The 14,004-nt window shown below is 39.0% G+C and overlaps 1 protein-coding gene across 6 annotated transcripts in view; it reads right to left on the bottom strand.

Moving 5' to 3' along the window:
* Positions 1 to 959: 959 nt before the first annotated feature.
* The window catches only part of LOC144598927 (sentrin-specific protease 7), a 69,958-nt gene continuing 56,913 nt past the window's right edge, over positions 960 to 14,004 (bottom strand). For 5 of the 6 annotated variants that reach the window (XM_078409515.1, XM_078409519.1, XM_078409518.1 and 2 more), the window contains 6 exons: positions 13,338 to 13,399; positions 9,815 to 9,870; positions 8,006 to 8,074; positions 6,471 to 6,621; positions 4,565 to 4,691; positions 960 to 3,430 (listed from right to left, as the gene is read on the bottom strand). In XM_078409515.1, coding sequence (XP_078265641.1) covers positions 3,420 to 3,430; positions 4,565 to 4,691; positions 6,471 to 6,621; positions 8,006 to 8,074; positions 9,815 to 9,870; positions 13,338 to 13,399 — 476 coding nt within the window. In that variant the 3' untranslated portion in view covers positions 960 to 3,419. Of the gene's footprint in view, positions 3,431 to 4,378; positions 4,692 to 6,470; positions 6,622 to 8,005; positions 8,075 to 9,814; positions 9,871 to 13,337; positions 13,400 to 14,004 lie in introns of those variants that run through there. The other variant, XM_078409516.1, reaches the window with a different exon arrangement.

Below are 14,004 nucleotides of genomic sequence, written 5' to 3'. Positions count from 1 at the left end.
GATTGGATGTGGAGAGGATGTTTCCACGAGTGGGAGAGTCTAGGACCTGAGGCCATAGCCCAGGAATAAAAGGACGTACCTTCAGAAAGGAGATGAGGAGGAATTTCTTTAGTCAGAGGGTGATGAATCTGTCGAAATCATTGCCACAAAAGGCTGTGGAGGCCGTCAATGGATAATTTTACGGCACTAATTGATAGATTCTTGATTAGTACGGATGTCAGTGGTTATGGGGAGAAGGCAGGAGAATGGGGTTGAGAGGGAAAGATAGATCAGCCATGATTGAATGGCCGAGTAGACTTGATGGGCCAAATGGCCTAATTCTGCTCCTCTGTGAACTTACGAATCAAATTTCCTTTCTACCTGTCTCAAGTGTAATGAATAACCATGTGACAAGATTTTCAATATACTAAAACATTTATTATTGAAAATCAGCTCATTATTAACAAGCTATGGCTTGGAATCAGTCCTGCACAACAAAACTGATAAGATTGTACTTTTATGTCAGCTACTTTAATAATGAAACCTACGTTTTCCTTTCACATGGCCAATTAGACGTACCCAGAGAATGCACTCTATGTATGAACCTTATAAAAGAGCCTTCCTCTTATTCTACAATTGCAAGAAGAATTTTAGCATTAAAACTTCTCATTTGCTGGTTTCAGTGAAGGTGGTGGAATACCATTCCCCAAATTTCACTCACTGCGATTGTGTCCATCCCCAACCGTATCCATGAAAATACAATAGTATCTACTCAAGTCTTAACAATGCCATGATTCATTTGCATTATTTACAGCACTACATTGAAAACAATGCATGAGCTGAAGTGTAAAAAAATCTGTAACCACATATGAGCAAGTAGACGGCAACAATAGAATCATGGTACTTGCACGAGTTTTGTTTTAATTAACCGCTTAACTGCCATCATACTTCATTATTTAATAAACATCTAGTAGCTAACTTTTAAATCCAGGGAAGAAATCAGGTAGTTTAAAAATACACTTACCTATTGTTAAATGAATTATTCCAGATCCCAGAATGGGTAAAAAAATATTACTGCAATTTGAGAAAGGTGGTAGAGAGAAATGGAGAACCATAGACAAATTAGTCCAAAATTAATTGGGAATTGCTGGAACCTATTAACAAGTGGCAGCTGAGTTCAATGTGCTCCAGCACTTGTGCCTTTTTTTGTAAACAAAGGTTCAACAAATTCATTGCTGGGAGTGGGTTAATCCGAAGTGGAAAGATTAAGCAGGGTGGGACTCACATATGGCAGATGGAAAGAATATTACTGAAATATACAAAATCTAGACAGGCCGTAAAGCATTTGATGCAGGGAGGTTACCCATTCCAGACTGAGATGTGATGATTTTTTTTTCCAACCAGAGTACTGAATCTCTAGAGTTCACCCAAAATAGCTGTAATGGCTCAACCATTGAATTCAAGAATGGGGCTTCTCTGATTACAAATAACCTGTTTATGCAAGTTTCACTTTGCACAAATTCTTCCATATATTTTAAAACCATTTTTCAAGCTAGGTATAATGAGGTTTCATTGTCTTCATTAATACATGGATACAATACAATACATCTTTATTGTCATTGTACAGGGATACAACGAGATTGTTAATGCGACTTCCATACGATGCAATAAATTAATTAGCTAATCAACAGAAATTTAGACAACCCAGAGAAACAAAATTAGAAACAGTTAAAACAGTATAAAGTGCAAATAGGTCTGTGCCGGGCCAATGTGCGATGTGACCATCCGACTCAGAAAGACCGGTTCAGAGCAGCTATGGCCCTGGGGATGAAGCTGTTCCTGAGTCTGGAGGTGCGGGCGTAGAAGGCCATGTAGCGTCTGCCAGATGGTAGAAGTTCAAACAGACTATTGCAGGGGTGTGAGGAGTCTTTATGAATGCTGGTGGCTTTCCTGAGGCATCGTTTATTGTAGATGCCCTCCAAGGCTGGTAGCTGTGTCCCGATAATCTTCTGAGCTCTGTAGACTACCCGCTGAAGAGCTCTCCTCTCTGCCTCCGTGCAGCTGAGATACCACACAGAGATGCTATCCGTTAGGATGCTCTCTATGATGCAGCGGTAGAAGATCGTCAGCAGCTATTGGGGCAGACCAGTCTTTTTCAGTGTTCTCAGGTAGAACAGTCGATGCTGCACCTTCTTGACCAGCGCAGCAGTGTTATTGGACCATGTGAGGTCCTCCAAAATGCGAGTGCCCAGAAACCTTAAGCTGGACACTCTCTCCACACTGTCCCCATTGATAAAGATCAGAGCGTATTCCCCATTATATGACCTTCGGAAGTTGATGATCAGCTCCTTGGTCTTAGAGGTGTTTAGGGACAGGTTGTTATCTGAGCACCAGTCTGCCAGGTTCTGCACCTCCGCTCTGTAGTGTGTTTCATCATGGTTGGTGATCAGCCCGATCATCGTTGTGTCGTTTGCAAACTTGACAATGGTGTTGGTGTCGAATGCAGGGACACAGTCGTGTGTGAATAGGGTGTAGAGAAGAGGGCTCAAAACACAGCCCAGTGGTGTGCCGGTACTCAGGGTGATAGTGGAGGACAGGTGCGGGCCCATTCTCACTGCCTGCGGTCGCTCCATCAAGAAATTCAGGGTCCAGTCGCATAACGACGAGCTGAGGCCTAGCTGGTGGTTGGTGATGAGCTTGGTGGGGATGACTGTGTTGAAGGCAGAGTTATAGTCTATGAATAGCATACTGATTACAGCACATATTCCATTAGTTTAATTATGGGAAGTGTTAGGATAATTATTCAATTCATGAATTATAGCCTATGTAGGTAGAACGCTACAAAATGGGTAGCTTTAGAAAACAAATTAATCCTCCTCATCTTTGTTTTAAATTATCCTTTAAGGGAGCCTCCCTCTGTCTAGACTGCACAGGGGAAAATATCCTTTCATCATCAATCCCCATAGACACATGTGTTTCAATATGATCATTACTCATTCTTCTACACTCCAAAGGGGAAACACCCAACCTTTCTTCTGGTGTTGGTCCCATTATTCCAAAGATCAATCAACTGAACCTTCACTGCAATGACTCCATTCCTCGTCAATTATGGAGACCAAAAAGTATGCAGAACACAGAAGCTCAGAAATCAATCCATTTCTGAACCTTAAGGGAATAGGGTCAGTTTAGGAAAGTGATGCAAGGTAGATGAATGGCAGAGCAATTACAAAGATCAAGTTGCCTGGTCCTGTTGAATAAGCCTGAAGATGGGTCCCAACTCGAAATGTCACCTATCCATGTTCTCCAGAGATGCTCCTTGACCCACTGAGTTACTCCAGCACTTGTGTCTTTTTTTGTGAAGCAGCATCTGTAGTTCCTTGCTTCTACGTGCTCCAGCATCTACGACATATTTTATTCAGGTTTTCATATTTCCAGAGTAGTTAATACTTTGCTGAAGAATAAATGTTGGTGTTGAGCCATGCAATATCCTTCACATTTCTTCTTTTAATTAAAATACACATGCATCTCAACATTAAAACAGTTGCACATTGAATAATTTATTCCCATTTTACCATTGTTCTATTATCCTTATCTGCTCCATTTACAAAAATCGTATTAGTTTCTTCTGCATTTCGAAACCAATTATCGCAATCTAGCTTACTTACATCTCTCCAGTATTCCAAAATTAGTTCCACCATTTCTATATTCACACTTTTTTTTTTTTAAGATAAAGCAAAATTGCTTGAATCTGTTCAATATGGGTGAAAAACTACACAATGGCAAAGAACATTTTTCCAAAAGGGAGATAGTCCTTTCACATAATGTATTTAGTTTTTCATTTTCTCCATTTTGAGATTTATTTTCCTGCCAAGATTCACCCTGTTTCTGCAATGACAAACTTAACATATACAATCAGTCATTGAATATTTTAACATTTGACAATGCCTCCTCTCTTAAAAACAATAGTTGGCACCTTACTCAATTCCGTTATTACTGCACTGACCTGCTTTTCCTCGAATTCACCCCCATCACAACAGTCAAAAAACCATAGCTGAAAGACTCTGAGAATTAATGAAAGAAAATCTGCAGGTATGCTATGGCATTGTGCCCTTTTGACAATTGTTCTAAATTAATTAAGTTTCATATTACTCACATCTCCAATTCTCCAATTACTTGAAAGCAGTGTGCTACAAAATATCTATAGTTCTGAACACTTATCTCCTGCTAATGTTTCAATTGATGAACAAGCATTTTAGCAACAGCAGAACCACATAAAGTTTATACTTCAATAAAGATTTGTACGGTATCTTCTGGCAGGGCAATTAAATACTCGAAAAGGCCAACATTGTCCATTTTGAGGGCACAAAAATGCAAGAAATAAACAGCTTGTAGCAAGAAGTCACAAATCAGTATAATTTATTAAACTGTACATTACTATAAACAAAAATGTTTTAAATTGAGCGCTACATATTAGTCATCTAGTTCAAACATTTACAGTTGAATTAAAATCTTCATATTTTCAAGATGATCAGCAGCTTTGAAATGACCTCGTATACATCAGTGCCATGTGCATGGAATTATTCACCCTCAGTTCTCTGCTGATTGTGTAAATGCAGAATCAAATCTTGTATTTCTTCCCGTTTTTTCTTTACTTCCTGTCTCAGGAACCATTTATCCAGCTGCAACGGTAATTCAAAATTCGTGATGGGATTCTGTGGAAAGAGAAAATACAAGTTTACAAGGAGGGAATAAAAATGCCAATATCCAAGACAAGAACAGATTGTGTTGCAAAGTATAGAAACAAATCAGTCTGAAGGATTCAGACCTGAAACATCATCACCCATCCTTTTTCTCCAGACGCTGCTTAATTTGCTGATTTACTCTATCACTTTGTGCTTTTTTTTGTGTTGCAAAATGTCTTCATCAGAAATCATGTAGCTCTATTTAAATTGATGTCCTGAAATATTAACTGTGTTCTTATCCACACAGATGCTATCTAATACTGTTCTAATTTTAGATTTCCAACATATGCAATATTTTGTTTTTGAATTGTATGAATTCACCTGAATGACAAATGTTTCAAGTCTGATACTGCTCATAATTATTAATGGAAATGATTCCAAAGACAGTAAACATGGCTGGCACCGGGAGTATTCCCATGTTACAAGCACTCTTGTTTTCCATGGAAGATTCTAATTATTCACAAGACTGTCATTTGGTCCCTCTCTTACAAATCCAACTCTTTCCTCAGGGCCCTCTTTGATGACTTCACTTTTATCCCTGCCTGTCACCTTGCATGTTTTTCACATTTCATAAGTGTTGCCAGTTGGCAGCATAATCATTGAACATGGGATTGGCCTCTCGATGTACACTGATGACACTGAGCAACATCTTCGCCTCTGGAAACTCCATAATTGTGCAATCCAGTTACCAGAGAAGCAAGTCCCTTTGAACTCAAACGATCCTCTGCAAGGATTTTCTTTGTGATCTGAAGCAAATCAATGCTGAGAATTCCTGGTTTTATGTTAACTAATGATCGTAACAGTATTGAATCAAGCAATATAAATAACTAAGCTAAGCCTACATTTGGTGGTAGCAACCACGCAGCGATTACCCTCTTCAAGAAGAATGGAAAGAGGGCTCACTTGGCAATTGAGTTTAGAAAGTCAATGCACTAATTATTGTAAACTTTATATTTGAGCCAAACAAATCTAGACTCTTAGGGTAGTTCATTAGATTTACATACAAAATAGTTGGAGATGACCACACATCCCTTCAAACCATTTAAGAAGATTGTAACTCCAGTTGCACATTGTAGTTTGCCCAAGGTAACTTTTCACCCCCTTGCTTATCAAATATCTTTCTACCTCTTATACACCCACTGCCCTTTGAGTAATGTTTTGCACCATATCCGTCTTAAACGGATGGCACATTTTTAAAAATGTGATCGCTCGTTCAAGATTCTTCCACAAGACGAAATGTCCTCTCTTGTCGAGATCCCTCATAACCTTATCTGCTTTAATCAAAACCCCTCAGATTCTTCTAAACTTGTGGATATCATCTTAGCTTGTCCAACCTTTCTACACGTGACAACCAGCCCATTATACATAGTAGTATAACATAATTTCTCATACAGCATAACATTCATCTTTAATTAAGGAAACCAATATTGTACACAGTATTTCAGATGTGATTTATCCTGTCGCATATGACCTTCTTACTGTATTCAATTCTCCGAGCAATAAACAATAATGTTAGCTTTCTTAATTCTTTGCAGTATTGCCATACAGGTCTTTAATGAATCATACATTAGAGCACCCAGATCCCTCCTCTTACCAGGACCCTGCCCAATGTTACTGAACCTGGCTGTGTAGGGAAATGATTAAGAGAAAGATTTATTCCTATTCAGCAATATTTGATCCAACAACAGTCTTTGTTGGAAAATATCAAGCATCTCAATGAAACTGAATTTGAACTTTAAAAAAAATTACCTGAAAAAAGCTCTCCACATACTGCAGTAAGTAAATGCCGCAGTCACTGCTGTTATCTTGCTTAGGGACTCTGGGGACCGAGCCTTTCATTGTGTCAACTGTGAAATTGCGCTGTCCTCCTTTTTTCACTTCCCATTCTACCTGTAGATACCTGTTTAAAAAAAGGAGGGGATGAAAGGTCATCACATTTTCCTGGTGCATTTCTGCAAGCAAGAGGCCTGGAACAAAGCCAACTCAATCTTTAGTTTGCCACTGTTATCAACAATAATGGGAAGTACAGGAAAGAGACTGAGAATCATGCATCATGGTGTCAGAACAACAGCCAGTATCTTAACGTCAGCAAAAGGGTTGGCCAAGGGAAACAAGTTGGTGAACACAAATCTGTCTCATTAATAAAACTGTTGTACAGATGGTCTACAGCTTCAAACTCCACAGCACCCATTTCGTCAGCGGCCTATCACATTTACACCTGCAGTTTCTTGTGTACTTTTCACCTACATTTCATCTCCCAAAGTGAAATACCTCACAGTTATCCATATTAAACTGTACCTGCCATTTCTCTGCCCACATTTCCAACTGATCTGTAGCTTAATAAATCCTTGGATGACCTTCCTTACGATCCACATCTCCACCAAAATCATTACTCCGGCAACATCATTGCTCAATTATGAACAAGTTTGAAAATGATAACATTTAAAAAATATATATAAACACTGCCAAAGTTCAAATATTGTTAATGTATTAACCACAACCAAAATTAACTTTTCCCTCCATATTTTAAAATCTTTCACTGCTTTATTGTTTTGAAAATTAAGATACAATCTTAAGCACCCGCATCTTCATCTCTAACATGAAGGTTAAGGTGAACGTATGAATTTTAATCATATGAAATACTGTTGAAAATTATTAACTCCAAAATTAGAGCATGACATAATAAAATTGTTTGCTCGCCCGAAAGGATATATCACCCAAACCAAGTTATTTCCTTTAATGGGTTATTGATACCATTTTTAAACAAGTTACTTTCTAACCCATTTGATCAAGTTGGTGCAGTTTACTCCCAAGACCTTTTCACATTAAAAACAAAATTGTAAAAAAAAAAACCTCCTTTGTTTGTTTCATCTGACCTCCCTTAAATGGCTGTGTGATAGGGATAGGGTCAGCAAATGGATATTCATACCAGCCACATGCCATACTGGTTTCTATGCTCTTCAGTCAACACTGTACCTACAGTTGGGGTATATGAATGTTAACTAGGATTGGGACCACTGCCTGAATTTTCCACTAGAAAGCAGAAGCTGATACAAGCAGTCTCAATATAATGTCTCAGATGAAACAAGATGAATATAATTGTAGTAAAAGTTATTTTGTACATTGAACCGGGTGAATACCACATTTGTGAATGTGTTCTTTGTGATGTTTGTTATAATTGAAAGACAAAAAAAAATTAAAGTCTGATTAATGCTCCATGAATGCAAACCGATGTTATGTTTCTGCCATAGTCAAACAGATAGCCGTATTTTACAGATACTCACTCTCTCAAAATCTTCACTGTGTGCAATTGTGAAGCTGCTCTTAAAGAGTCCATTATAAGAATGCACGGCCTGAAGATATAATTAAAAATATCAGTTACCAAAACTCATTTCATTAAAAAAAATGTAGAGACTGAAATCATTTTGTACAAATGAATCAACTGCGCCATTTCCCAATGAAAAATATTAATTACCATTTGAGCCTTTTAGATAACTATTATTCCTTGATTTTGGAAAAGTTTAGATTGGAAAGGTTTAGTTTCAATTTGCAAAGCCACAGAAATTAGGATTATTTTTCTTTGTAGCAAATCTGAAATATTCTTTATATAGAGAGCTTGCAACTAAGACACAGATTGTATAGATAGTAAGAAAACATAAAATTAATGAAGACCAATGGGTAAACTGAAATACTTTCTCATCAGCAAGGGCTACTTTAAAAAGCCATGTGCAAACTATACTTTGCAAACCAACCATACAAACTTGAAGAGAGGGGAATTTTTGCTTATCAATTTCTAAAAAGCTCCTTAATATTAGACATTAGACATAATGCATTGCATAGACAAAGATATGATCCTCTCCCCGAATTCTCCAACTGCAATGTTCTGCTCCATACTGAATACAAATGGCAAGTATGTGTTTCCGATCTCACAACTGCATGCATTGAAGGGCACTATGGTCATTACTGGGTCCTGGTTACTGTCTTGTCCTACTATACATAAAAAAGAGATAATGCATAATCTTTTCTACCAGTGTCATTTTGTGACAAATCTTAGCATTATTGTTTAAGTGTCTCCCCTATACATTCTATGTTCCTGTCGGGCCTCACTTGTGTTCAGTTCTTTAAACCCGAGATATGATGGGGGGTTTTAATCCAACCTCTATGCCTTTGACATTTGGGTTCCTTTTTATTTGCTCAATTTAACTTTTACCATTATGGAAATACACTGGGCCTGAAGTCTTATTATTTCATATTTGTCTGCAAGTATCTTTTGCCAGGTCTTGTCTTATCATGTCAAAATCACACCTCCCAATTCACAACCATAATTTCTTGTGTATCCTTACCCATCTTCATACTGCCTTACAGATTTGGCAGCATAGTGGCGTAGCTCATAGAGCTACTGCCTCACAGCGCCAGAGTCCCAAGTTTGATCCTCACCTTGGGTGCTGTCTGCATGGACTTGGTGGGCCAAAGGGTCTTTTTCCATGCTGTATCTTTCAATCAATGATTCAATCAAACCGTAGTCACTTTTTACAAAATGTTTTCCAACCCTACCGTGCCTCCACTTGCCTCACTACATTCCCAAAGATTATGATATGATAGAACTTTATCCCAGGAGGGAAATGGATATGCTGTCATCCCTTCCCATCTACATTTTGGCACAGAAAGTTCTTCTGAATGTTTAAAAATGTTGAATCCTCTCGGCAGTTCACTATATTCTGATTTGCATAAAAATCCATACAGCTATCTTCAGTAATGTCCTGAAAGAATCTGTTCTGAAACATGCCAGAATTGGATGGCATGAACAATTCTCCAAAGAAGATTTTATACATCCCACATAGGCACAACAATTTTGAGTTTAGTTCTTAACTTCAGGACTTTGTGAGAAGATTAGTTGTAAAATGTAAAACTTCCCAATGCCAAAATATTACAGCTTGATTCAAAATAATTAAATATCAAAGGGACTGCTCATTATATTGTGGCATTCGTCAAAATATTAAGCTATCTTCAAAAGAACAGAAACCTATTTCCAACAATAATACATTGCTTGGAATCAAAATCAATTAGGAAATAATAACTTCAATCCAACTTACTGTTTGAGTATCTTAACTCTTTGTTGGTGTAGATTCTTTGGTACTTTTATACATTCCTGTAAAAAATTAAATAATATTCTAAAAGGGTAGCTCTATTCTGTTAATTGGTAAATGTAGCATGCAACATAGCGCATAGTTTGGCAACCACTCTGCCCAAGGCTGCAAAAATTACAAAGAATTGTGGATCAGTCCAGTCCATCATGCAAACCATCAACCCCATCTCCACCTCACTGTACACCTCAGGCAGCATCACTGGGGAAAATGGACAAATGACGTTTCGGGTCAGGACCCTTCTTCAAACTTATTCAGTCTGAAGAAGGATTCTGACCTGAAACATCACCCATCCTTTTTCTCCCATGATGCTGCCTGACCTGCTGAGTTACTTCAGCACATTGTGTCTCTCTATAGTATGATTTGACTGGAAGCATACAAACAAAGTTTTATTTTAACTGCATCTTAGTACATGTGACAATATAGAACCAGTACTAATAAAGCATACAAATTTATTTCTAACCTGTCCTAACTAATCTCAACCAAGAAAGTAAGAAAGTGATCACTGAAACTGTGCGCCATGCATTGGGAATTGAAATAAATAAAGTACATGTTACAGTTTGCTGTCTTGATACTTATTCAATAAAACTAATGTATTACAAATCAGTTGCTTCCATCCGCACTTTAAACCAGACCAAGAGCATTCAACAGAACAGACAACTGGGGTACAGCAGGAATATTAGTTGGGTTGAACTTGGCATATCTTCATCTTTGTGGAGAATGGAGACGGGGGGGGGGGGGGGGGGGGGTCAAAGATATAGGAACTGTAGAAATATGTACAATACAGATATTTTTTATCTTTATGTTAATTGCATTTTACATGTGGTCTTCCACAAAATCCCGCATGGGAGACTAGTTTAAAAAGATTAGGGTCCATGCAGTCCAGGGCATGGTGGCAAATCAAAATCCAAACCGGCATGACAATAAAAGGCAGAGGGTAATAGTAGAGGGTTTGTTTTGTTATTGCAGACATGTGACTAGTGGTGTTTTGCAGGGATTTAGTACTCGGACCCTTGCTACTTGTAATATACGTGAATTATTTGTATGGGGATTTAGGAGGCATGATTGGCAATTTTGATGGGGACACAGAGATTGGTAGAGTTGTTGACAGGGGAGGGTACTCTTAGTCTGCAATGTTGATGTACAATACATGTTGGTGAAATGGGCTGAGAAAGGGCAGGTGTTTTAATCATGATAAGTGCAAGGTGATGCATCCTGGGAGCACCAATGAGGCCAGCACATACAATATCAATTATGTGGTCTGTATAGAGGAACAGAGGGTCCTTGGTCCACGAGTCCAAAGATCTTTGAATGTGGCAGCACAGGAAGATTACATGGTTAAAGCACCAATAGGGTACTGGCCTTCATTTTTCAAGGCATTATAATACAAGAGTAGGTGGTTTTGCTCTAACATTATAAGACATAAGTCAAACTACAGCTGGAGAACTGTATGCAGTTTTGATCACCATAGTATTGGAAAGATGTGATAGCACTGGAGAGGGTGCAGAGGAGATACAATAGACAATAGGTGCAGGAGTAGCCCATTCGGCCCTTCGAGCCAACACCACCATTCAATGTGATCATGGCTGATCATTCTCAATCAGTACCCCATTCCTGCCTTCTCCCCATACCCCCTGACTCCGCTATCCTTAAGAGCTATATCAAGCTCTCTCTTGAATGCATTCAGAGAATTCGCCCCCACTGCCTTCTGAGGCAGAGAATTCCACAGATTTACAACTATCTGACTCTCTTGTTATGAAGGCCAACATTCCATTGGCTTTCTTCACTGCCTGCTGTACCTGCATGCTTCCTTTCAGTGACTAGGATATGAACTAGGACACCCAGATCTCGTTGTACGTCCCCTTTTCCTAACTTGACACCATTCAGATAATAATCTGCCTTCCTATTCTTACCACCAAAGTGGATAACCTCACACTTATCCACATTAAACTGCATCTGCCATGCATCCGCCCACTCACACAACCTGTCCAAGTCACCCTGCAAAGTCTGGCAAGTGAACAGTGGAGAAGGGCGAGGGGGATTTAATTGGCAGATGAATGGACAAAGGCGAGATGGAAAAGGAAACAAAAGAGTGTAAGAAGGAGAGAAGAGGAGTGAAAAGAGAAGCTAGATGAAGGGATATGGGTGGAAGGGGACAGTGGAAGGGAAGGAGGGAGAATTGGGGGCGGGATAGAGGGAGAACCAGGTGTGAGCCCTAGTGGGGCACAAGGAAGGGGGAGGGGTAGTTGGTGTTATCTAAAATTGGAGAATTCAATGTTTATATCATTGGTTGTAAGCTACCCAAGTGGAATATGAAGTGCTGTTCCACCAGTTTGTGCTTTGTCTCATTTTGCCTTGGCCTGCTGGATCTCCCGGTTGCTCACCATTTTAGCTCCACTTCCCATTTCCATACTGCCATTTCTAAACTGGGCCACCTCCTTTACCAGAGTTGGGTTTCTCGCAAATTGGAGGAACCAGCACCTCGTATTCCTCTTGAATAGCTTACAACCCAACGAAATTAACATTGAGTGTGTAGGAAGGAACTGCAGATGCTGGTTTAAACCGAAGATAGACACAAAAAGCTGGTGTAACTCAGCGGGACAGGCAGCATCTCTGGAGAGAAGGAATGGGTGACGTTTCAGGTTGAGATCCTTATTCAGACTGAGTCTGAAGTTCTTGAGTCTGAAGAAGGGTCTCGACCCGAAATATCACCCATTCCTTCTCTCCAGAGATGCTGCCTGCCCCGCTGTGTTAATCCAGCTTTTTGTGTCTATCTTCGATATTAATATTGAACTCTCCAATTTTAGTTAACACCACTTATTTCCCCTCCTCCCCCCCCCGCCCGTTTATTTCCCCGTTCCCTTTCCTGTGCCCCACTCAGTGCGTATCCAATTCTCCCACTATCCTGGACCCCTATCCCCTGCTTGTTCCTTCCCGCAGCTTCACATTTAATTCTTCTTCTATTCTTATCTGACACCCATTTGTCTCCTTTTCATCTCAAACCTTTTTCCACCTAACTGCCAATGAAACCCTCTCTCACCTAAATCTACCTAGGCTTTGTCCCGCCCCACCTCTATTCCAGCTTTCTCCTCCCCTACTCCAATCACTCTGAAGAAGTCCCGAAATGAAATGTCACCTATGCAAGTCCTCCAGAGATCCTGCCTGACCCACAGGAGTTACTCCACTGGTATTTTTTTAAATTAAGATTAAGCATTCCCAGACTTCATGATTCCCAGAATCTTGTGCCTTAATGACCCAGTAATGAAACTCAATTTTATATGCCTTGTACACTGCTCCGCTGAAACAAAAATGCAAAGTAAAGTTTGACAATAACTCTAGATCTTTTCCAGCTTTTCAAAACAGTGGCTACATTTTCTATGTACTTACTTTTAAATTAACTTTGAAGCAAACAGTCCATTTCCAAGAGAATAACTATTTAGAAAAATGAGACTAAATCACCATTACTATTTACCTGTATGTTGGGACCGGGTGAAACTAAAGGAGTTGCACAGGGAACTGTGCTGGAATCTTTATCTGAAATAAACAAAATTTGGTTGGAATATTAAAGTAAATGCCTCGATAAGCAAAACACTGACCTGGATGGCATTTTATGCCAATCTCCACCATACTGAATTAATCCATAATACCATTGTAATGAATAATTAGAAGTTGCTCATGACTGCCCATTTTTCTAATGTAAGGAGCTGCCGCACATAAACTAAATTATACGGAACGATCAACATAAAAGGAGTTGCAAATAAATATTTTGAAAGAAAAAGGCTTCTTGGGGCTTCAGCACCATTGAGGAAACTGGCAGGGGATGACCATAAAGTAGGACTCTTTTTCTAAAAAGCAAGCATAAAAGATGCATAAATAACCATGAATATAGCATTTTGAGGCTTAAGCAAATGTTGAAAGGATGAGCTTTTATAAAATTTTGTTTGAACTATTTTTTCACGCTTCATTTCTTCAGTCAAGTGATTCATTACATGGCTTTGGTAAAGATATGTTCAACGTGTTTTGGTTTCATCCAGTGTGTATTTTTAATTTGAGTGGGGTTTAAGAGGCTTTTTAGGTAGGCACATTGATACACAGAGAATGGAATGGTGTGCAGGCAGATAGGATTAATTTATCTTGAT

The sequence above is a fragment of the Rhinoraja longicauda genome, chromosome 12 (assembly GCF_053455715.1).
Source record: "Rhinoraja longicauda isolate Sanriku21f chromosome 12, sRhiLon1.1, whole genome shotgun sequence".
Classification (NCBI taxonomy): Eukaryota; Metazoa; Chordata; class Chondrichthyes; order Rajiformes; family Arhynchobatidae; genus Rhinoraja; species Rhinoraja longicauda.
Note: the sequence above shows the minus strand (reverse complement) of the source record. Positions and strands in the feature narration are given on the sequence as shown.